A 25,904-nucleotide genomic window follows, 5' to 3' on the forward strand; every position below is an offset into this window, starting at 1 on the left:
TTTGAGGGTTAAAATGCAACAGTGCCACTACTATGTATTTTCCATTATGGTTTGATGCAAATCTTCAGGCACACATGCATGTTATTAGTAATTCTACTACATCTTAAACAAAAGCTCAAATATTATTTAAGATCTGAATTCAACAATTCGAAATCACATAAGGAATTCAACCGTGTCTATGCCAAGTAACAGAGCCATCCTGGGAGGGAAGGGGAAAACTTCACAATTTATCTTCACGTGAGAATTCAAATACAACACATATAGAAACAGACACAGACACTAATCTTCTGTTGTAAGAATGTTTATTGCCTTAAAAACATTCTAATATGCTGACTGGTGAATTGGACTTCTCATTACATCAAAAAGTACGCCTTTGAAGCAGAGGTGGTATTCAGCCAGTTCTGACAGATCCTGGAGAACCGGTAGTGGAAATTTTTAGTAGTTTGGAGAACCGTCAAATAGGCTGGTCCCATCCCCATTGCTTCCCAGCCTCTCTTCTTTTGTTGCCTTGAACAGGAGAACGGAGCTGGAAAGCAGGTTAGTGGGGTGGGGAGGGAATCAGGATTTTGCAGGAACCTTCCCCCAGGAGTAGGGAGGAAGGGGATTTTGCAGTATCCTTCCTCTGCTACGCCCACAAAGCCATGCCACACCCACAAAGCTACGCCCACAGAACCTGTAGTAAATTTTTTTGAATCCCATCACTGTTTTGAAGCAAAGCAATGTAATTCCACCTTCCAATCATGAAAAATGGCACAGCTTGAAAGAGAAACCAAATTATCTTCTCTTGAACATTGTGAAGCCTTTCAGAGTACAAGATAACTATATAAGTATAATTTGCTCAGAACAGCCAAGGCTAAAATGGGTAGCCCAATCCTTCATCCAGTTAGCAGTCCATAGCCTTATTAATTTTGATTTCATTCAATGTCGTGTCAGATTCAGACAAAGCATGGAAAGTAATATTGTACCATCGTGCTATTTTCGGGTACAACTCTCTTAACATGGAGTCCATAATCCACTGCCAGCTCCAGCAATATATTCAAAAGGATATTATTTAAAGTGTCAAAGCTAGCAGTTTCAGGCAATTTGTTTAAACATACAGTGAATGCCAGTTGCTTTTAAAGCAACTTTTAAACGTATGTATACATTTTCAGAAATTTTATATCCCCCTGAATAATGGAAATGGGTACTTGAATCAACCACGAACACAGGTTTTTAAAGCCTGTTTCGTGTTACATATAAACAAAGGTGGCATTCGTTTTTGGAAGACTTGACTCTAAATGAGGAAAACTGCGTGTGTGTTTACTGCACATTTTCTTTAGTACCCCTTAAATGTTACATTGAAGTTCAAGGCAAATTAAACTTCAACACTAAGCCTAGCAAATCTGTACTGTAATGAATCTGGATTTCTCAACAGTACAAGCCCCTTCTTGTCTGCCGGCTGATCAATCAGCATTTGCAGCAAACCTGTCAGACTTACAAAGCCAAGAGCTTCACCACAGCCAGAGGCCAGTGAGAAGTCCCCTTGAGTAACAAAGCCTAAGAGAACTCTGGAGCAGTGAGATACAACATCTGGTAGAGGGTGAGGCCACAACCCCAAAACTAGGTCTTCCTGTATATCTGCCATTACATCCATGGGTTTTAAGGCACTGTTTTCTGTTACCTTCCCATCATTCGCTTTCTTTCTTCTTCCCTTTCGCTTCGGGAGCTTGTTTTTAAATTGGTCCTTGTGCTTAGGTTCCTGAGGACCACAAAAATGCTGGTCTTTGTCGAGCTGAAGCAAGTCCTCCTTTTCTGGAATGCAAATCATTGTGTGCAATTCAGGATTTCCTTTTCTGAGAAGGGACAAGCTCACCCATACTAGGGCCCTGGGATAATGCTGATTAATACACATTACAGTATCTTCAGCCAGTTCTTTCTCATTCATCTTGGAAGCACGATGCTGTCGGTACCGCCTTTTGCCAGATGTAGGATGACACCAAAATGATACTTGCCTTAATAATTTTCTGGTCCTGTTGAAAGGATACAATTTATATATATATATAAATTTAATATATATATAAAAGTAAAATACCACTCACGCATCATCATGAAATCTCCAGAACTGTAAAGCCTACAAATTTGAAATTTGGCACATATGTTCCTCTTGGTTTCTAGGTGCTCGCTAAGGAAGGATTTTTCAAAATGACCATCAGATCATTAGTATTTCTTATATTATTATTAACGAACTCTGATGCTAAGGAGTTAGACCTTCTACTCCCCCTCCCCACCTCAAAAGAATTCTGTTCTAACTGCCACTTGGGTGTGGGCATGGCCAGCACATGACTCATCTGGCCTATGGGCTGCGAGTTTAAACATTCTACTCCCACTCCCCACCTGAAAAACGCTCTGATGCTAAGGAGTTAGACTGAGTGAGAGAAGGGGATAAGATAGTAGAGGCCTCTGTGGGGCAAGCCTGAGTGAGAGAAGGGGGATAGGAGAGGAGAGGATTTTGTGGGGCAAGCCTGAAGGAGAGAAAGGGAGAAGAGAGGCTTCTATGGGGCAAGCCTGAGGGAGAGAAGGGGAGAGGAGAGGCCGATTGTAACCACTTATTAATTTTCAACCTGTAAGTGTCAATTTTTCAAGCCCGAACACATAGTTTCATAGCGGAGCACGGGTATCCAGCTAGTAATTATATTTTTCTAGTTTATAAAAAAAGTAAAACATTAAAAACTTTGGAATGGAATGCTCTCAATTCAGACTCTAACCAAATACTCAGTCATGTTTTTCTAGAATAATTTATTCCACATTTCCACCTTCTCATTTCATTGTATTTTTCTTCTTCCTAGACATACAAATACATGTACTCTCATGTATAGCATTTATACCCAAATATATTAAATTATTTAAAACCTTGTGGGAGATTGAGTGGCACATAAACTGCACTTACACTGCAATAAAATGTAAAGTATTTTTTTCTTTTCTGGAAAACCTAGGTGCTCTATACTCCATTAACAATTCTTTCTTTAATGATGCCAGTTTGGTTACAAAATAATAAGTAAAATAAAAGGATGAGCACTCAAGATCATTTAATTCATTGTATGAGACAGTCATAAGAGCTGTGGGGATGCAGTGGTTAGAATGCAATATTGCAGGCAAACTCTGCCCACCTACCAAGAGTTTGTTCAAAGTTGACTCAGCCTTCCTTACTTCCAAGATTGGTAAAATGCGGACCCAGATTGTTGGGGGCAATATGTTGGCATTATAAACTGCTCAGAGAGTGCTGTGGTGTAAAGCACTATGAAGCAGTATATTGCTATTCATAAGATTGTTACAACATTTCTTCTGAACTTTCTAAGTTTTACATATGTGTGGACTGTATTTACTTTGACATCATGGAACAATTTCTTCAAAGTTTAAAATATTTCATTGATTTTTTTTTAACTTGTTGAAACCAATGTTAACTAAACCAAGACACATGAATTAATTTAATTGTCTGGTTTCATATAGGACCAGGGAGAGTGGTTTCACCTCAGGCACAGAAGATCACTAGAAGATTTTGGGCCAATTATTCTTAGTCCAATTACCTCATAAGTTGTGGTGTGCGAAATGAGGAAAATATGCTATGTACCATCTTGAATTCTTGAAGAAAACATAAAATATAACTACTACTGTATTATTATGATTGGTTGTACAGTCAACCAGATGTTTAGACTGGATTTGGCATTATTACCCACCTATCAAGTCCTTCCCAAGGACCTAGGATAGGCAGATGTTCTGGTTTGATGGTGTTCCAAGAATAAATTCCAATAAACAAACATATAGCCTGGGTCCACACAATATGTTGGGCAAAAATATCATTAATTTCTGGATCAATGTGTAAAGTGACTCCTTTGTGATGTTGGTCCCTTCCTCCATCAACCTCCAGCTGCACCACCCTAAGGGGCTTGGAGGTGGCAAATGTGGGAAAGTCAGGGCTTTGTGTGACCTGCATGTTGTTTTCCTCTGTACTATACTAGCATACATGCATACATGGTAAAATGTACTATACTCTGAACTATACTAACATACATGGTAAATGACAAAATAATATTATATGCTTTTTGCACAAATGAAGTTCACATTTCTAATTATGTGTTTGAATTAGTAAAGTGAATGGGTGAAAGTTTGGCATGCTCAACCTTTAAAACATCTAAGGAGTAGCAAAGAGTATGTAGTTTTTTCTGCTGACATCCCACCCTAAAGTAATTCTTTATGTGCGTAAGGAACGGCAGGGAGATGCAGAAACTCAACAATTGTACTGTATTGACAACATTTAAAACCAATTCCTGTAATTCAAACAACTGAAGAAAAATTAATAAGCAGAAAGCTCTATCTTGGCTAAAGTGAAAATTCTATATCCTGAAGATGATGATTTGCTCTATGTCTAGTTTTTCTTTCAAGACAAATGCATTGCAGGGATTTACATTGCTTGTAAGTTAATTATCCAAGAGTGATTGACAAGACATACATTTATTTTACATACCTCAGAATACAGAAGGCCTGACTTGAAATGACCTCATCTGTTTTGCATGGATCTATTGCCTTTTCCTCATTTTCCATCTGCATAATTTGGCAGCATGTATCTATTTGCTGGTCTGCTTTGCTTGTTGGAGCATCGACCGCACTTGTTGTAGAGCTGGGACCACCAAGGACATGTTCTTCAGAGACACAGTCTTCCCTCTCCAAAGCTGATAACTGTGTGGATTCCATATTGACTTTGTATCTAGTCTCCCAATTCTGTGTGAGTTTATCCCATGGACAGAGGAATGGAGCCAAGGTCCCGTGTTTAATATAATTGGCTCTTTTTGCAGGAGGTCGCCTATGATAAAAAAAAATTGTCAGAGTATGTTCAAAGACTGGAATACACATAGCAACAGGTCAGCCAATGGAGACTGTTGGAATAGACATGGCAATAGATCAGCCAATGGGGACTGTTGGAATACTGAAAAGTAGTATTTGTTTGTATAGGGCCATAAGAGATAGTTTTGGAGTCTGGGTTGACTTAGACTTGCTGAACTGTATATAAGAGTTGGTTTGGCCTCTGTACAATATAGGTCTCTGTATCTCTCTACTCTGTAATGACTTGCTTCTATGAATATTGCTTCTGTGTTCCTGATATTGTATGCTGAATTCTACTCTTTGGTATTGTATATAAAGAAGCTTCTTATATATAATTGAATCCCGCTGAAGTTAATTTACTTGTATGTGAAGTTAATTTACTTGTATATGCTGCTGCAAACAAAAAACTCTTGACAAAAATATTCTCTATTTAGGAGAAAAGCCCATAATATAATATGAAATTATCTGTTCCTACAAAAATGTTATTTTTAAAATTGTTTCCTCTTCAGTTACATACTGAGCTGCAAGGTTCAAGTTTGCATGTATAACAGATCATAAAAAATGAAAAATAATTTTTCATTTCCATGCAGCTACCTGATAAAATCAGAAGCTTTATTAACACTGGACGTTTTTCAACATATCTTAGTTCTGTGATGAATGATGAGACTTCATTATCCCATCACTGGCTTTCATGTTAAGATACTTCCAAGTATGCCAGAATAAATTCACTCCTTACTACTATGGTTCATTCAAATCATCTCTGATCCCAACAGCTGCTGAATCTAGATGTCTTGGCAAACTAATTCTATGGCTCTATTATAAAAAATACAGTGGGTACTTTGCACCCTCAAATAAATTCTGCAAATATAAAAGGAGTTATGTCTGCATCATATGGTACCCAACAGACTACGTCCAAAAATCCCCAAATAGCTTCAAGGGTGGGCTTCCATGCACTCACAGACTAGGAAAAAATAGAATTGCAGCTACTTATTGCAAATGAGTGCATTTGAGAGACTAATTTCCAAATAAATGTAATCATGATACCATTCTATAATATGCCTGTCTACATTTATTTTATCTTTATCCCCTTTGGGGATCTTTATTTGGAAGGGAAAAAAGTATAAACATCACCATCATTCCTCCAGTGCACACAAAGTAATAAAATGCTACTGCATATCGCAGGACCGGATTTGTTGATTGCAACACCTCAGTGAGATGTTTACCTTTTAAACTTTTCAAGGAGACTCTCCTCTAGTTCTTTTGCAAACTGGCTACCAGCAGGACAGTCTGGATAATCATGAGGAACATGGGGCGTCCCCTTATACAGGGAGTGCTTCAAAGCTTCTTGTAATCCACCAACTCTTGCACCTTGATATATCTACAAGGCAAGACAATGACATGGTCTTGGATGCTCGTCAGATAAAAGTTATTCTCATTCAGTTTACCGTATTTTTTGGAGTATAAGATGCACCGTAGTATAAGACGCACCAAGATTTTGAAGAGGCAAATTAAAAAAAAAAAGTTTTTGCACTCTGCAAACCTCCCAAAAACGGCCTGTTTTTCTTCCAAAAAAAGGCTCGAATAGCTTTAGGGGGCTTGCAGAGTGCTCATGGGGGGGGGGGAGAGCAAAAAACAACCCATTTTACAGGAAAATGGGCCCGTTTTTTGTCAAAATAATTGCATGCATAGCCTTTAGGAAGCTAATAGAGTACTCCTGGGAGCTGGAGAGGTCAACATTGAGCAAAAAAACAACCCGTTTTTCATTCATTTCTGCCTTCTCCAGCCCCCAGGAGCTCTCTGAAAGCCTTCTACAGGCTTTGCACAGCCATTTTGGTGAAGAGGCGGGGTTTTGGGAGGCAAAAAATGCTGTATTCAGTATATAAGACGCACCCAGATTTTCAGCCTTTGAGGGAAAAAGGTGCATCTTATACTCCAAAAAATACAGTATATAGCGTCAACAAAATACTTTCCCTTTTGGTTTTCTTACCTATGTTCCATGGGCGAAGGTTAAAAAATGTGGTGAAAAATTATTTTTCACATGTTCAGTTTACTTACATTCTTGAGTACAATTGTTTACATTTAAAATGCTGTATTTAAATTAAAAACAGTTATTCTAGATTTATATCTGTTGCTACGTTGGAGTTGTATTTTTGCACTTTTAGGTTTTCTCCATGAACTTACACTATAATATCTATATGCAAGCATGGGTGAGATAAAGAAATACAGGAGCTCTTTTGTATCTTATGGGAAAAATCACATTTGTTTATTACTAACGAATTTGCAAATATGGATATCCAGAGGAATAGCTTGCCAATAAATATTTGCATTGTGTATATGCCATATATTATAAAAATAACTTTTGAATTCCCTCATAATTTTAAGAGAAAATAGAATTTGAATGTAAAGAATTTTTACAAGACATCTGTAATTTAAAGTTACCCTATATTTTTCTTTGGAAAAAGGAGCACAACATGATTTAAGAAAATAAATACATGCATGAATGCATGTATGCATATTAGACTGTACTTCCTTTTGTTTTCACAACAAAATTGGATATAACTTACAGTTATATATAAAAGTATATATGAACTTTCAGTGGAAAATGTAAGGCAAACTCTTCTTGGGGTACCAAGCATGAGGTTATATAATACATAATTTAGGTTAATTTCTCCTTATTTCACTTTGAGACATTACTTACAAAAGGCAGCCAGAAGGCCATGCCCCAGCCTTTGGGGAGATAAATATCCCAGCCACTTCCCCATCCCAATCGATCATCCCCAAGCATTTTTCCAGGCTGTTGAACCAGAAGTATAGGAATCTTGGATTCTCCCAGGCCCAAATCAAGATGCGATCCTGGTACCAAAAGTTTACTTCTCAGATGATTCAAATCCTGGGACAAAAAGGAGAACAAAGTGCTGTGAAGTCTGGATTCAAAGGCATTTCAAGAATAAGTCAGATCTTGTTATGGTGAGCTGTGTATCAGGAACCATTACCAGGCCACAGGAACCAGGCCTCTGAAGTGGCAGATAAGCACACAAATCTTCATTTGCCTCTGTCCTCTATGCAATTTCTTAAGAGATACTGAATATCATAGATATCCCTCTGAGATGCTCAAGTTAAAGCAAAGCCAATTTCAGAAGTTGGGGCACCAAAAAAAAGCAGAACTGTATTTTCTGGGAACCAATAGTGATCAGCAGCTACATTGTATGAAAATAAAATCAGCAGGTTTTTATTGTAACATTTGCATGTGGCTAAATGTATTTTTAGGCACTTACAAATGTTTTTAGGCTGGTTTGACTGGAGCAGCCTTCCCCAACCTTCTTGTGATATGTTGAGAACTGCAACTCCCAGAATTATACAGTGTAGTTAATATAGTCCTCAACTTACAACCTTTCATTTAGTGACCATTCAAATTTACAATGACAAAGAAAAAAGTGACTTATGAACATTTGGCACGCTTAAGCCATTGCAGCATCTCATGATCACATCATCAAAATTCAAACACTTGGCAACTGATTCCTATTTATGACGGTTGCAGTGTCCTGGGGTCATGTGATCACCTTTTGTGACCATCTGACAAGCAAAATCAACGGGGAAGCCAAATTCACTTAACAAGCGTGATACTAACTTAATAACTGCAGTGATTCACTTGACAACAGTGTCAAGAAACGCCCTATAATGGGGGAAATCATTCAACAAATGTCTCACTTAAGAACAGAAATGTTGGGGTCAATTGTGGTCAAAGGTTGAAGACTATCTGTAAGAGGGCTGCAAAATATAAATGAGAGAGAAAGGGAACAAAATACTGCAAATATATGTTGGAATGTAGTTGCCATCCATGGCAGTCCTCCAGCGAACATAACTGTCCTTTGTGGTATGTAATTTTCATGTTAACATAAACATAGATGGGGAGAACATGAGATGTTGTAGCTCAGCAGGTAGGGGTCTGGTTATCTGTACTGCCTAGATGTCCTATATATAATATATATATATAATAATATATATATATATATATATATTATTTGAGTCCGCAGAGGCAAGACAGAAGGAATGCAATTTTTGTTTGTTTGAATGAACAGAAATAGTTCATTTTATGGAGGTTAACCAACTGATCAGAGGAGCAGTATCACTCTTGAAAGGACATCCTCCTATAGGTTAGTCAACATCCTCCGCTACATGTAAAATACATCAAAAACTTTTGATTTATAAGCATACTACTAGACATTGCAAGTCTCAATCAGTATTTAATGTTGTGGAAGATACAAAAGACCCACAGAAAGTGGGACAACATGCAAATTGAACCAAGCCATGTCACGCATGAATGGCATTAAAAGAACTTTGGTGTGTTTCCCACCTAAAAATAGACTCACACAGGATTTTAGGAGCTAAAAAAAATTCAAGTTCATTCACCCAAGGAAATCTGGTGGACCAGGCAAGATTCTTAGTGTAATTTTTTTCAATATAAGTTCAATGATCTATTACAGCAACACCCCTGGACATAAATGCAAACAGCCTAGGAAAAAAATTCAGCTTATAATTTTTTTGCATAAACATATGAGATTTAGGAATGGGGGTTTGTTAATATAGCGAAAACTACCTGTTCTGACATTTTATGGTCTGTGACACTCTTACGAACATTGGAGTCCCAAAGAAAGCTCTGAGCACATTCTTCAGATACACCTTCTAACATCAGTTGCTTAACTTTATCTTCTAAAAGAAAAAAAGAAAAAAAAAGATCTTGTCATGGTGGAAAGGCTACCATTATATTGTACAAGTAAAAAAGTATTCAAATTAGTAGCTGGGAGAAATAATTCTAATATATGTATTTCTACTACAGTCCTCATTAATATATTCCTCATTAATTCCACAAAATCTTTACAGGATTCTGTAGAACTGACATCTTAATTACCGTGCACTCTAAAGTTAGAATAAATTCTACATAACACTTTCAATTGCAGCTATAAAATGGGAAATTGTGACTTCAGTTTTAGCCCTATCCAGTAAAGTACTGCCTCTTTGCCTTTCAACATTTAAGATATGAAGGCTATATGCATTTTTCCTAATTGCATAGTCAAATTGAATACTCTGTCATTAAGAGGATTTTTAACATTTCAACTATGATTTACAGATGCTCCGAAGTTGTGTACAAAATCCAATGTTGCCTGCATTCTTTAGAGTAGAACAATAGTTCTTTTGTTTTTTGTAAAAGTTTTTATTTTTAGACAAAGTCAAACAAAACATAAAACATTAAACCCTCTTCAATTACATACAGCATATTGTTTGGTTACAAGGCTTTTGTGCATCCTTTCCATAGTCCCCACTTTCAGTTGTATATAAAATCACAGATTATCCATCTAGTATATATGTATACATTATTATCATTATACATCATTTGTTTAGCTATAACTATTATTCCTTCATTTTGAACAAAATGGTCTAGGTATTGGATTCATTTATGTTATAACTTTTCATTACATCATCCTGAATCTAGTCAATAATAATGTACCTTTGTAATACATTCTATATCATTCTATTGTTCTTATATTATGAAAATTCTCCAACAACTTTCATTTCCATGTTTTTTTTATCTAACCACTGATAAAATAGAACAATGTTCTAAAGCTGTTTGGCCCATTTAGCAATAGCATTTAGGCTTATATAAAAATTCCCCATGGTGTTTTACAGCACTGCTTGGGTGATTTACAAGGTAGAAGTGTTGTTTACATATTGCCCCCAACAATCCGGGTCATTTTACCAACCTCAGAAGGATGGAAGGCTGAGTCAACCTTGAGTCCCATTAGGGCTGAACTTCAGGTTGTGGACAGTTTGCCTGCCATACTCCACTTTAACCACTGCACCATCGTGGTTTTCAATTACCCCCTTTTCCAGTCTAGAATAAATAGATTGTCTCACTAACCCATAAACAGACTCCAAACTGGATCCTCTACTCACAATCAATCAATTACAAATGGCTCCATTATCCAATGATATGCCCAAATTATCTTCTTAGGGGAAATTCATCTCAGGTTAAGAACCATTGCATTAGAGAAATATGTGCATTTAAGACTTTCTTTTTCTCGCCTTAATTCTTCTATTATAAACCACAGATTTAATGGTTGCCTGCTAGTATATTCTAGTTATACATTCTTCAAAAACAGAATATATTTTAAATTTTTAAATGCATCCAGGCTGAGTCACACCAGTCTTGCAAAAAACCTGATGCATCCATAATTGCCTCATACTAAGATAAAATACAGACTTTCTGACATTAAATATGCAACAGTCCCCAGTGCATTTAGAGACTAGGTAATTAGACCAGGTGCAAGGAAGCCTCCAGAGGGCGAAAAATGGCCTTAAAAGGCCAAAATCAGCTGGCCAGCACACGCATGCACGCTGGAGCTGACAGGGCAACGTCTCGCATGCCCTAACAAATGGCTCCATGTGCCACCTGCAGCACACGTGCCATAGGTTCGCCATCACAGTTCTAGATCAATCAGGGTCAGACTTTAGACAAATGGATAAAACCCACTTTATTGGGCAACACTGAAAGTTAGAAAGTAAGGTTTCATAAGGCAAGCTGCATCTGGCCAGTGCTGCTGGAAGTAATAGAGATGTTTGCTGTAGAAAAATCAAGTATTCAGCCTTGTTTTTTCAGGGTTGAAGGATACCAGATGAGGGAGCTAAGAAAGCTTCTGGGCAAAAAGATGGAGAGTGAGTGAAATGCCAGATGACTGGAGGAGAGCAAATGTTGTCCCTATCTTAAAAAATAGAAAACATCTGAAAAGCCACAGACCAATCAATCTGACAATATATCTCAGCAAATTCTAAGCCAATAAAGGAATCAATCAGCACATAGTTTTTAATAAAAATATGCCTGAATCATCAAAAACAAGTCTTGTTGCACCCGTTTCATTTTTGGTTTAGGTGAGTTTTTCAGTAGACTGTGGGGATGCTGTAACACCTTAATTTCAGCAAATCATTTCACAAAATCCTGCACAAAATTAGCATGAGCAAACTAGTTCGATATGGGCTTGGATGCATGACATTTAAAGAGATACACAGAAGAGTAAAAAATCAGGCTCCAGAAGAGCTCTGAGTCAGGTTCTTGTATTTTTATTAATGATTTTGGAGAGGGAGATGGCCAAAATGCCTACTAGAATTAGAAGTGCCACAAAATAAAGTGGGGCAGCTAATACTCCAAAAGGAACAAATAAAATTTAAAACAATCTTGCTGCTTGGAGAAACAGACTAAAATACAGGTATCTTACAACCTTACACTAAATAACCGGTCACTAATTACGAGGTTACGACCTACGTGAAAAGGGGGACTTGCAACTTGGATCCGAATTTCTGATGGCTGGAGTTATACCCATGGTCATTTGACAAATATGTCAACACAGCCACATGTAAAGTTGTTTAGTGTTCCATGGTCATGCGACCATGTTTTACAACAGTTTTGCCAGAAATTGTCACTTTCAATTTTTGGCAAAACCATACCATAGCAAACCATGCGTTCATTTAATGACCATCACAAGAACACTCATAAAATGATTGTTACAGCCCCATTTCAGTCGTAACTTGAGGACTACTGTAATGGATGATGGAGCCAAACACCAAGTCTTTACTTAGGAAAGAGAAATCAAATGCACAAGTCTAGGACTCAGAATGCTTGGCTTGAGAAAGTCACTTGTGAAAAAGAATTTGAAATAGTGGTTAAGATGATTGAATAACAAAATAAGTTGCAAAAAGAGCAAATTCTAATGTAGGCCGCAGTAATAGAAGTGCAATTTCCAATTCTTGAAAGTGAGATTCATAATTTATTTGGCATTGATTAGAACCCACCTCAAGTACTGTGTCCAGTTCTGGGCACCATAGTTTAAAAAAGATTCAGACAAACTGGAATAGATTCAAAGAATGGTAATTCAGATGATTTGGAGACTAGAAATGAAGTGCTCTAAATAAAAGATTGAAGGAACCAATAATGAGAAAACTGAAGAGGGCTTTGCTAAAAAATTTAATACCCCAAAAGGTATCATGAAGATGCTAAGGCCTGTTGTATTATCATTTTACAGGAAATAAAATGGAATAATAGTTTAAGATCAACCAAGTTGGTTAACACAGGGCCTGCTGCAGCCTTGCTGACGTCTCAAATCACACAGCTAATATGTGGCAGCAAAAGGCAAGATTTCCCTGGTGCTTTTGTCTTGAATAATAATTGGGCAATTAAGCCACTCCAATTTACACTATATGCTCAAACTTCCTTCCACCCAGACCAGTGGTGGGTTCTGGATCCCGGTACGGTTGCAACGGGGCTCGGCATCCTCCACATGAAGGCACGGTGTGCATTTTATCTTCCAGCGACACCTCTGCTATCCTCTGCAATGCTCCAGCTGCTCAGCAGAGCATCGCGCAGGAATTGTACGTGCCATGCACATGCATGAAGCGCCGAAGGGTTTAAAGACAGGTAAGGAGTGTGGGCAGGCGGATGGGCCCTCTGGAGCACCATACCGGAACGGTACCCGGTGGTCCGGGCAGGCTCCAGTGCACCTGTACCGGGGCGTACTGCCTGCAACCCACCACTGACCCAGACTCAAAATGCACCTTTAGAATTTGACTGTGCTAATAGTCTGATTTGGGAGATTTTTTTAAAAGAGTAGAAATGGTAGTTGTTTGCCTTCCAGGGGGGTTCCACTCCTTCTCAACCCCCTGAAAACAGGTGAAAATGTTCTGCCCTTCTAGCTGGATGGGGGAACAAATTGCAGGTTCCAAGTCTGAAAAGTTTGCAATCCAAGATGTAAGAAAACTGATTCCAGTAGAATCTTAGTGGGGGAAAGCTTCTGAACTATTAAAAGCAGTTTCACATTGTAAACCAATATTTCTCAATATTTCTTGCAATTTTAAGACATGTGGAACTCAACTCTCAGAATTCCTCAGTCAGCATGCTGATGTAAAGCATTGCTGGAAAGGTAGATTGCATGACTTTTAACACAACCTAGACTGCCATCAAGTTAGGATCCTCAGCTACTTCTGCACTGAGCAGAGGGCTGGACATGACAACCTTAATGGTTCCTTCAATCTTTATGATTGCATTGCAATTTTCACTGTATAATTGGGTTGGATTATTGATTACCTATATCAAGTAATGTAGAGATACCTTTAGGAAGACAGATGGCAAAATGCAGAAGGGTAAACAGATTGTTAAAACTGCGCTGCTAAATAACCGTGAGGTACGAGCAAACAAAAGTGATAAAAGTGAACTCATAATCTTAAGAATCCAATTCCAAGCTGCAACTTGCAATTATCAGCCTATGATTATTACTCCAATTATAGAAAGAAAAAGTTTCTACAGCGAAGCAGGCACTGTCTGCCAGGAACTCTTAAGACTTCTCTTAAAATATCTATTTCTGGAATAATTTAAACAGATAGAAACAAAGAGTTATTATCTTGGGTGATGGCACCTGTTGGCCTCGCCAGGATTCGAACCTGGATCATCTGTATCATTTAACAGAGGCTTCCATTGAGCACAAGACCAGTTTGGTGCCACACCCCTTCCTCACCGTTCTATTCTCTACATAATGCTTATTGGCTTGAACACATCTAGTTGAATCCCAAGTCTTAAGATGTCCCATGGCAATTTTTAAAAACACATAAACGTAACCTGATATAAGTTTGGTTTTGTTAAATTATGGACATGACACGTTACCTTGGTATTTTGCTGGATTCGGCATGGCTTTCAATCTCTTTTTTGGCAAATTCACTCGAGGATCCCCAACAGTCAAACCCAGTACAGTACCTGATGGAATGTCTGAGGAAGCTAAACCTTAAAGTATACAAAACAGATGAAACTTCAAAGATAAACTTTTGTCAACTTTACATTACATAGATCAGTGTTTCTCAACCTTGGCCACTTGAAGATGTCCAGACTTCAACTCCCAGAATTCCCCAGCCAGCGAACGCTGGCTGGGGAATTCTGGGAGTTGAAGTCCGGACATCTTCAAGTGGCCAAGGTTGAGAAACACTGACATAGATTGTACCTAGCAAAATATGAAGAGCAGATAAGTAACTTTCGCCTTGCTGTGAGATTGAAGACTTATTCCAAAATTAAACCCAGAACAGTAATCCCAATTGGTTTAGTCTGCAGTTCAATTATTTCAAGAGAGGTTCAATCCCAGCAATAGAGTAGCTTAAAGTATGGAAAGCTTTTGATTTCAGAAATCAGTTCATAATCTAGGAATCCCTCTGAATTCACAATTCCTGCCTTGAATCGCAAATGTAGCTAGGATGGCCTTTGCACAGCTTTATCTTAGACCTCAGGTTTTTCTCAATCATGAGATCTTGCTCCTTGTCACATGTTTTAGCCATCTCATATAGATTGCTATAATGCACTCCACATGGGAGCTATTAAAAAGGTAAAGGTGCCCCTTGCACATATATGCTAGCCGTTCCTGACTCTAGGATACGGTGCTCATCTCTGTTTCTGAAGAGACAGCGCTGTCTGAAGACGTCTCCGTGGTCATGTGGCCAGCATGACAAAACGCTGAAGGTGCATAGGGCGCTACTACCTTCCCATCAAAGGTGGTTCCTATTTTTCTCCTGGCATTTTTACATGCTTTCGAACTGCTAGGTTGGCAGAAGCTGGGACAAGTAACAGGAGCTCATTCCATTACGTGGCACTAGGGATTCAAACTGCCAACCTTTCTGATTGACAAGTTCAGTGTCTTAAATCCAGTAATGGCTTCACAGAAAAAAAAATCATAAGGAATACTATTAACCTTACCTTGCATTGTTTCAAAGTGGGACTCTTGACGATGATGGAGAGATACCCAATCAGGATTTTTGCAATTTTCTACCCACCAACTGTTGATTTCAGGATCTGTAGGATCCAGGTCCTAGTGATCAGAAGAATAGTGATCAGAGGAATAATACAGAAAATATAATCAGCTAACAAAGTTAATTCCTCTCTCTGATACAAAGCAGCATATGAGTATATGAGCAAAAGTACTGGTTTAGCTATATCGCATTACAAAATCCATGGGCCTTTATCATGCACATGATAAAGGAAAGCAATAAATACTCACTTCCCAAGTTATAAAAAAATATTTGATAATAAAAAAAAGTCCTTTGAATCTGAAATGCAGATTGTAAATAAAAACTCTAGAGCACTGTTTCTTAATCCTGGCAGTTTGAAGGTGTGCAGAGTTAAACTCCCAGAATTCCCCAGCCAGCAATTTTTAGAAGTTAAATTCATTTTCAAGCTGCGAAAGTTGAAAAACAATGGTCTAGAGTTCAATGTGTTATACAATGCATTACTCTCTATTCCTTCAAAAGCCAGAAGCATGACAGATAATCTGAAATAACATAGAGCTCTTGAGACAATTTGGCTTGTGCTTCTGTACTACAATAATTATAATTAGGGATATAAAATGCTGAACTTTACATTTGATTATCATAACTGAATAGTATCTTGAACATAAAAAAACCTACTGGAATTACTGATTTACTTACTGTATGGACAAATGCAACTTTGAGTGCCTCTGTAAGGATGCAATGTGAGAGGGGACCTATCAAACGATATCGGAGAATCTCCATTGTCAAGTCACTGAAAGAGGTAAGAAATCAATGTAACTGTTAAGGCAGTTTAAATAGCTTACCTTTGCAAGCTGTGGCACGACAAAACCGCGCTAGTCAAAATAGCGGTGACAAAATCGCGTCGCTAAAGCCACGACGTCATCACCGCGCGTCATCACCACCACCACAACAGCGCGGCAACAGAAGGGTGCTTTAAAACGGTGCCGCGGCAGAAAGCCGATTTAAATTAAGGTAAGGGTTAGGATTAGGTTTAGGGGTTTGCTTTAGGTTTAGGGTTAGGGTACTGAGTGCTTCGGAAGGCGCGGATTTGCCCTCAGCGATTATGTCATCGCGGTAGGGTCGCGTTTTTCCTTAGCGCTTTGAACGGCGTGGATTAGCCCTTTGCGCTTATGTCTCCGCGGATAAGGGCTTCGCGGTATTGTGGTGGAACCTTGCAAACAGTCATGAAAAGTTAGCCATGATCTACATCTACCTTATGGTAATTCCAGTAGTTTGTGATGACCAGCAATATGGTTGGTTTGGATCTCTGGTTCCATCACCAATAATCTTTTTCACTGGAACAACTGTTTCTCCTGCTTTATCTTTCCTTTTCCGTTTGTGGCCAACATGTTCAGGAATGTTTGTTTTATCTTCCTCTTGTGTAAAATTAGCCACAGGTTCAGGCTTACAGGTTTCCACAGGCTCAGAACACTGGAAGACTGATTTTAATTCAGCAAGAATGCCCTACGGAAAAGCAAGGAAAAAAAGGATGTCTAAATATGGGAATCGTCTTTAATGTATCTCTGCCAAGGAAACAGTACTATCCTATGAACTGGAAGGAATGGAATGGTTGAAAATGAAAGACCTACAGTACCTAAGTCAGTGTTTCTCAACCTTGTCAACTTGAAGATGTCTGGACTTCAACTCCCAGAATTCCCCAGCCAGCATTCGCTGACCTAAGGACTTCATTCTCAGAATTCTTAGTTAGCCTACCAAGCCTGCTCCAAACTAATCCATGTTTCCAAAAGGCAATTAGTTGATACTTGACAATAAAACACCTTTTTTTCAAAACCAGCAGCAACATTACACCAGAAGAGAAAATGGCATTGCATTTGTTTTTTTCCCCTTGATTATTTCAGAAGAGATTATAGTTCACAAGGGTAATATTTACTCTGCCACCCTCAGTTTTTTGTCAGCTGGTGCCATTTTTTCTGGCCTTCCTCTTCATATTTATTTCCAAAACAAGAACAGATGTTTTGGTATGCAATTATCTATTATCCATCATTATGCATAGATAACTTGATTCTATCACATGCCTCAGGCTCAAAGAACACAACTTTTTCAGTCCTCATTACTTCCTTAACAAGGATCTATTCATTTCAGAATTAATCTGTGCTTTTAAGACATGGAATCAAAGGGAGGGAGGGGGTTAAATGTTATACAATATCTCTTCATTCCTCTGAGAGAACAAACTCTTTTGATTGACCTCTCAAAAATGTCTCATGACTAGTATTCAGCCTTGTTCAGCTATTTGTAATGTCATATATCCAAATGACCATCGAAAGGTCTTTTGATAGATTTCCTTTAGGAACATCCAAGGTGACCAAAGATGGGCGGTCAAATGCATCAGCCTATAGGTGAAACGCAAAATTGCCTACACTTTTGGGCAGCTTTTAGCAACCAGAACAGATGCTACTACTTGGCTGGATCGCTAATTCCCTGACCTGGTAAGGCAACTTCCAGTGAAACTATCCAAATGGCAGAGCAAAGAATAAAAGTATTCCCTTTGCAATATATGCACGTAACATTCTCGTCACTGGTTGCTAACATGAGCCTCTGAAGAAAAATAATAATAATCAGTCTTTCACTCAGAGGGAAGGCTAATACCAAATTAATTACCGTATTTTTCAGAATATAAGACGCAGCTTTTTCCCCCTAAAAAGGGGGTGAAAATCTGGATGCGTCTTATACACTGAATACAGAATTTTTGGCCTCCCGAAACCTCGTCCCCTTCACTGTGCATAGCCTTTAGGAAGCTTTCATAGTGCTCCTGGGGGCTGGGAAGGGAGGAAATAAGCGAAAAGGCCGTTTTTTTGCCCCCTCGTACCCCCAGGAGCACTTTGCAGGCCTCTCAAACTCTCTGCACAAAAGAATGAGGGATGAAGAGGGTTTGGGAGGCCTGCTGAGTGCAAAAACCTTTTAAAAAAAATTACCTCTTCAAAATCTTGGTGCGTCTTATAGTCTGAAAAATGCGGTAAATGAACTAGCCCAAAGCATTACATATTTGTAATATTTCACACAAGAATAACATGGTGAGCTTTGTACCTGCTTAAAAGCTGGGTGTGTCCATATCCACAGTTGCCTGTTTTCAGAAGTCTCATCAGACCCATGTCTGGGTTTCCAAAGGAAAGTAACTGGACCAAGTGTATCCTGAGGATACCGGTCCTTTTGGTATAATACAAGGGAACCTTGACGCTTTCCAGATAGGCAAGAAATAGCTGCGAATGTCGGCCCTGGAAAAGCGGACATCAAGTAAGCACACTTCAAAATAATGTTTTAAGTACTGCGAATGGTGCCTGTCTAGATTCAAATGATCATCCCAAAGTATCCCTTACATGTTCAAATGCAGGGTAAAGGAGGGCCAGGGGAGAAAAGGAATACAACATGTGGGGGGGATTGTCCCCCCCCTGCCCCACTTTTTTAATAGACTCCACTTCAAATTATTTTTGAAGAGAGGAAGGAGTCATGGGGAATGGGAGAGGTTTTCCCCTCTCTTTTTCTAAAGTTGTATTACTAAATAGTTATTTTCTTAGCCAGTTTCTATTAATGATTCAGAATAAGGATAAATACCAGAATGCAAAGAGTTATAGAAAATAAGCTGAGCTCTTCCTTAGAAACAATATTCATACAAACTAGGCTGCTAAATTCTTGAAGATATCCTTTAGGATAGGTTTTTAATAGTTTGAAGGAATTATTACCTGTGTTTACATTGCACATTCGAGCAAGAGCTGTTAAAAGTGTCTCCTCTTTTCCAATCAATTCCAGACAACAGTAGTAGGATAAATCCTGATACAAAAGAAAAACCACTCAATTTCAGGTGAGGCATCCCAATAAAATTCCTCCAGTCTCCTACTGCAAGCACTCGAGTCTACTGCCTTTATTAATTTATTATTGATTACTGAAGAAATACAGCTTAATGTCCTTATCAGATTCAGATGAGATGGTTAAGTCTGAAGAATTGCTGCAAATAAACATCAAACTATTTTACAAGTTCTATAAAGGCCAAATGTTAATTGAGTTGCTTTGGCTCCATAAGAATAAAACATTCCGGTTTTTTTAAATACAGGTAGTTCTCAACTTATGACTGTAATTGAGCCCAGAATTACAGTCATAAGTCATGCCAATTGTTAAGGGGGACACCACATGATCAACCTGACTTTACATTTTTTTACAGTTTTTGCTAAGCAAATCACCATGGTCATTAAGCAAACCCATTGTCCGGAATGGACTTTTTTTTTTTGCCTGAACCCAGAAGTAAATGCTGGTTTCCAGGAAAAGAACATCATAAATTGTGGTCATGTGACTGCAGAATCTGAAAACAGTCATAAATGCAGGCCGGTTGCAGAATGCCCAAAATATGATTGCAGGTTGGGAGAGGAGGCTGTCGTAACTCTGGATCCAGATTGCAAATACCTCTTTTTTTAATCCATTTTATTTTTAAATGTTCACTAAGTGACCAGTCGTAAATTGAGGAGTATCTATATTGAGTATTCCATATTCAGTATGAATCATCCTCTTTTAATGATCCCCAAATCCCTTGTAGGTGGAGTGTGGGCAACTGAATGGAGCCGAGCGATTACTAGTTGGATGCCTTTCCTGCCGCCAATGTGGAGTTATATTCAGCAGATATATTCTCATTGGATGGTCGGATTCCGAAAAATCTCCTGTAAGGGGAATTAGTGCAGGGAAAGCGACCCAGAGGAAGACCACAGCTGCAATACAAGGATATCTGCAAGAGGGATCTAAAGGCCTTGGGAATGGACATTAACAGCTGGGAAAACTTGACCTCTGATTGTTCAGCTTGGAGGCTAAAGAGCAGTGGTGGGATTCAGCCAGTCGCACCTATTCGGGAGAACCGGTTGTTAACTTTCTAAGCAGTTCGGAGAACTGGTTGTTGGAAGAAATCTCCTTTTTAATTTTTTCCCCCACTTTACAGGGCTAATCCTGTAAGGAAGGCAGGAAGGAAACATTCTGTTTCTAGCCTAATCTTTATTGCCCTGCTTACAGAAACTGCCTGTCCGGTTAACCCTTATGACATTGTAACAGCTAAGGTGAAGCGCCCATTGACCTGAGTGACATTGAGTTGGCCATGCCCACACGGTCACATGACCACTGAGCCCCGCCTACCCAGCTGGTTATTAGGGCAGAGAACCGGTTGTTAAATTATTTGAATCCCACCACTGCTAAAGATACACCATGGCCTTCTCCAATTCGAAGAGACACTTGTTCGGCAGGCTGAGGCAAAGAGGCAGTCCCGGAACCAGCGAAATCTGGGGGCTGGGCAGGGGACAGAATGTATCTGCCATCAGTGTGGAAGGGACTGCCACTCCCAAATTATCCTTTTTAGCCACACCAGAGGCTGTTTTAGGACCTCTTTCCAGAGCACGATACCATAGTCTTTTGAGATTGAAGGATGCCAACAAATATTCTCATCGTGCCAGAAGGAGAAATACGTATCTGCCTCTACCAAGGATTGAACTCACAGCCTCCTGATTGTGAGGCGAGAGCTCTACCTCTAGGCCACCGCACCACTCTCTATCTCCAATATGAATGAAGATCTGAAAGAAACCAGCGGTACATAGAATTTCTCATACAGACCAGCCTACTTCTGTTTTTTATTGCCCAACAGGTATAGCTGACTACGGCAAAGAAAGAACCCATGGAATGCCATTTTCTACAAGAGCAAATGGATTAGCTAACTAAGAATGGATGCATTCATAGTACCTGAAGGAGGCAATGTTGTGTCATGGCTCGGTAACAGGCTCTATAACTCTTCATTGTGGGCTTGTCTCCTAAGCAGTATCCCCATTTCTTCACCATGTGAAACCGCTTGGCATGCCAGATGTGTGTTTCCAGCCAAATGTTCTTCTTCTGCCTGCGGTTGAACTCCAGTACCAGGTTTATATGACGGCGCCTGGCTTTACGGCACTTGCTCTTTGGAAGTGCTTTTTTCTGATGTTCCGGTTTCTCTGCCTAGTTTGTTGAAGCAAAGGATAATACTACCATTCACTGCACTGTTTATTAAATTCAGATAACCTGTGAATTGTGATTTGGGAAGGAACGGGAAGAAGACATAGTGACCCAAAGATCCAAAAGGATTATCCTGGGGGAAAAAAATCTCAAGAATTGTTAGCAAAAAATAAAGGGAGGGAAATTGGGGGGGAGGGGGGATATCTGAATATCTGAATATTTTATCCTCACAGAGTATAAAACTCTGCCATAACATTTACTGGGGGAAGGAATCGTGTAATTTTTTTTTTAAAGAAATCCCACATTTTCCAGAATTCTAAACATGGCCATGTTGGCTCGAGAATGCTAGAGAGTGAAGTCCCGTATATGTGGAGGACATCTAAAGGTAAAAATAAAGGTTCCCCTTGTATATATGTGCTAGTTGTTCCCAATTCTAGGGGCGGTGCTCATCTCCGTTTCAAAGCCGAAGAGTCAGTGCTGTCCAAAGTCATCTCCGTGGTCATGTGGCCAGCGTGACTAGACACCAAGGGTTACCTTCCCACCAAAGGTGGTCCCTATTTTTCCACTTGCATTTTTATATGCTTTCAAACTGCTAGGTTGGCAGAGGCTGGGACAAGTAATGGGAGCTCACCCCGTTACGCGGCCCTAGGGATTCGAACCGCCAATCTTTCTGATTGACAAGCTCATCTTAGCCACTGAGCCACCACATCCCTCGGAGGACATCTAGATCGATACTTATAACACTTGGCAGCTTTAAGCTGTGAGGACTTCAACTAGCCATATTGCTAGTGTGCACAGGTTACCTAGCAGGCAAAATATTAAGAAAGTTAAAGCGGGTAAGTAAGGAAAAGAAACTCACTTCTATTGTGGCAAGTTGACGGAGACGTCGTGGCAAACGTTTAACATTATGACTCATAGCTCGCCTCCTCATGTGTCTAGGCAAGGACTGAAACACCAAAGTATTGGATGACTTCTGTTTAACAGCCTTCAACATAGCCTTAATTTCAGCAGCTCGGGCTTGCACAAAAGGAGACACTGGAAAAAGACATTTTGCTTAAAAATTCAGTTTGAAGAAGAGACAGTATTCTGAAGCAGATTTTCCCAAACAAAAAGATCCTCTGACCTGCCAATTTCTTCATTTTTACTTCTGTTTTTTGGTTATTTACAATTTAACAATGCTGGTTTAAGCAGCTGCAAATTCAATGCCAATGTTTGCTTATGCTTTGGGGGGGGGGGTGCTATTTGCATAATTTAAGAATCAGCTTACTGAAGAATATAGAATCTAGCAAACTACGTTGCTTGGTCAAAACTAGGAACAAAACTTCCAATATTTTTTTTGTGGGCCTCCTAAGGAGGAGCTCAAGGATTGCTATGGATAATTTTACAGTTCAACACAAAGGAAAGTCTAGAGATAAAGTACAGCAGGGGAGTGGAGACAAACTGCATAGCAAAGTCTAAGATCAGTTCAGGCCATATTAAAAGTGACTCTTGCCTACTTTATAGCACCTAAATGTAGCATTTCATAGATGGCTGCCTACTCTTGGATACTCACCTGTTATGCATTTTGGCATTTCATGGGAAACTTTTTGATAGAAGCCTTGCTGTGAAGTTTCAAAATGCAACTCTGTTGATAAATTGGGGAAAGTTTTATATTATAAAATGATTAAAACGTCAGGAGTGTACATAAAAATTTAGCGGCAAATGTCTATTTGATAAATTAAGTATATAAAAATATATTCTATCATTTTCTAAAAAGGTTTGAGATTATTTATACTTCAGTGTGTTGCCACACTACAGAAAATACCTGTATGGTAGTAGTATCCTTTACATGTAAGTTATGTTTATCAGCAATGATCAAACAGATTCTGTAAATAGTATTAATACCAAGAATAACTATTAGGCCCAGCTGTGGTGTAGTAACTATTAGAAACAGTTTGGAGTAGTGGCTAATGTACCAGTCTAGAAATGGGAAGACTGGGAGTTCTAGTTCTACCTTAGACCCAAACCATCTGGGTGACCTTGGACCAGTCACTTTCTCTAACCTTCAAGCAATGACAAACCACTTCCAAATTTTGACTGATCTAAAAAGCTAAGCAGGATTGGATTGGATAAGAACTTAGATAAGAAACCCTCCAAAGTATTCTAAGGCTGTAAATTAGACTGGAAACAAACAAACAAACAACAATATCCTGGAAGGAGACGATAGCAAATCTATTAGAATATTCATGACTAGGAGAGACATGATAACAAGGTCAGCCAAAGAAAAGGCATAGCAACAAGATCAGCCAATGGGAGCTGAAACAGCTAGGGGCCAGGGTGTGGTTTAGCCTGCAACCTTCTAAGTCTGTGCAAAGATACCAGGAGACCATGAGTTCCAGTCCACTCTTACACTCAAAGCTGGCTGAGTGACTTTGGGTCAGTTACTCTCTTTCAGTTCAACCCAACTCATAGGAGTCTTGTTGTGGGAAAACAGGAAGTAAGAGTATTATGTCTGTCACCTTGAGTTGTACAAAATAAAGGTGGAATATAAATCAAATCAAACAAATCAATAAACTCCCAGGAACTCTATATAAACTTGGGAAAATCAGTGTTTGTTCTTACAGTTTTAAAAACAACTTGAAAATGGAAAGAATGCTAAGCGGCAATACCTCGGTCTTTATGATCTACTTGCAATTCCAAGACTATAAGCTGGACAGTGAAGTTGAATAACAAGCAATAAATAATATTATTATTCTGTAATGACCATTAGCAGACCTCTTGATAAATTTCTTAGATTTATTTTAAGAAGCCCCAACACTGTTCAAAGATTTAGCTACTAAACGTAACAAATACCTTGTTTCTTCCGCTGAGGAGTTCTTTCACCTCCATTCCAAAAATATGCTTCATTGTGACTTGGCCCAGCATCAAAAGGATAGGTCACACTAGCAGGCTGATTTTTCATTTTCTTGCCTCTTCTTTTTTGTTTTGCATTTGACATTTCTGCAGTGGAAAATGCCGCATAATAAAATAGCCTTTATCTCCAGTGGTTTGAAAAACACAACAGAAGTCATAACACACATGCAGTGCTTTAAAACTGCTCATTATTTATATTTTTCAGCATTCTTTACTAAAAGAGTAACTTAAAAAATTATTACAGAATTAACATTAACAACCTATCCTGAAAACTGAATGGCACCACAACAGCAATGTGCAAACATGTTATAATTCATTATGCATATGTAACTATACATATGTAAAGTGCATACATTGCTTTCTATTCACATCTTTGGAAGCATTTAGAAACGTTTATACAAAAATAAAAATAAAATTTAAAAAAATGAGCTGTGGCGAATGATAAACTCTTGCAGTTAGGTGCACTGAAAAATCTTTTGCATTTACACGCATTACCCTCAAGCTGCAGTGAAATATGTCAGCATCTGTCACGGTGATGCTGCGCAAAAGCTGCTGCTGGACTTTTGCTGCTTTGGTACAAGCATAGTTTAGTAATGCTAACCAAGAAGAAACAACAGGAAGGATTTTGCCAATCGTCAGAACTGGTGCTTCAAAACGGGGCGCAGAGCATTAACATTTAAATTTCTGCAGCCTCGCTGTGTACCCAACAGAACTCCAGCGGGATTCTAAATGAAGGTATTTTCTACCACCCAAAAAGCCATCAACCCGGAAGAAAATGGACTCGCCACAATGAACATTATTGCACAGGACAATCTCTCAACTGAAACCGGGCATCAATTCAGGAACGTAGGCAAGCCCTAAAAACCTCTGCTAATCCCACTTCTCACTCGCCCAAGAGGCAGCTTCCCACAGTTCAGGGGTAAAGAGCAATGCGCCCTTCCCAGACACACAGTGTTTTTCGGCGGCGGACCTTCAGCCTGCCATAAGCAACCAAGCCTCCATTCCTCGTGGCCCAGCGCACAAGTTCTTCAATTGTGCCCCCGAGCCAACCTTCCCTCTCCTTCAACCGCCCTACCGACGTTGCCAATCCGGGGGCCAAAGAGCCTCTCACCCTCCGCGTTCTCCGCGCACGCGGTTTCCAGCAGGACAGAAAAAGGCGGGGCCGCTTCTCCCTCTGGGATCCTTTTCTCTCTTTCCACCAATCGCGTGGTAGCCGCTTCCGCCTGAAAGCAGCAGCCTTCGAGACCAGCTCCTGCAACGTTTCTTACCTTGAAGACCACATCCCCCAGAATCCTTCGCGGCACCTACGGTGGGCGAAGAGGGCTCGAAAAAATGGT

General features: G+C 39.3%; 1 protein-coding gene across 1 annotated transcript; it reads right to left on the bottom strand.

The window, feature by feature from the left end:
* Window positions 1-285: 285 nt before the first annotated feature.
* POP1 (POP1 ribonuclease P/MRP subunit) lies at window positions 286-25,803 on the bottom strand. Its single transcript, XM_014068326.2, has 16 exons — window positions 25,679-25,803; window positions 24,508-24,654; window positions 23,228-23,299; window positions 22,535-22,710; window positions 21,430-21,678; window positions 19,404-19,491; window positions 18,751-18,938; window positions 16,919-17,169; window positions 16,363-16,456; window positions 15,635-15,746; window positions 14,561-14,677; window positions 9,455-9,567; window positions 7,556-7,747; window positions 6,081-6,235; window positions 4,502-4,837; window positions 286-2,009 (listed from the first exon to the last, which is right to left on the bottom strand). The coding sequence occupies exons 2-16, from the start codon at window positions 24,650-24,652 to the stop codon at window positions 1,355-1,357; spliced, it is 2,943 nt and encodes a 980-aa protein (XP_013923801.2). The 5' UTR covers window positions 24,653-24,654; window positions 25,679-25,803; the 3' UTR covers window positions 286-1,354.
* Between the last annotated feature and the right edge of the window lie 101 nt (window positions 25,804-25,904).

Source organism: Thamnophis sirtalis, unplaced genomic scaffold (assembly GCF_051295495.1).
Source record: "Thamnophis sirtalis isolate CommonGarterSnake01/CBP01778 unplaced genomic scaffold, rThaSir2_p1.2 scaffold_2, whole genome shotgun sequence".
Taxonomy (NCBI): Eukaryota; Metazoa; Chordata; class Lepidosauria; order Squamata; family Natricidae; genus Thamnophis; species Thamnophis sirtalis.

Excerpts from the sequence above, each read along its gene's own strand:
- POP1 (XM_014068326.2), bottom strand. The coding sequence starts at position 24,652 with ATGTCAAATGCAAAACAAAAAAGAAGAGGCAAGAAAATGAAAAATCAG. Across the intron at positions 21,679-22,534 it reads GTCAACTTGCCACAATAGAA|GCAGAGAAACCGGAACATCA; the intron begins GTGAGTTTCTTT and ends TCAACAAACTAG. Across the intron at positions 4,838-6,080 it reads CTCCTTGAAAAGTTTAAAAG|GCGACCTCCTGCAAAAAGAG; the intron begins GTAAACATCTCA and ends TTTTTATCATAG.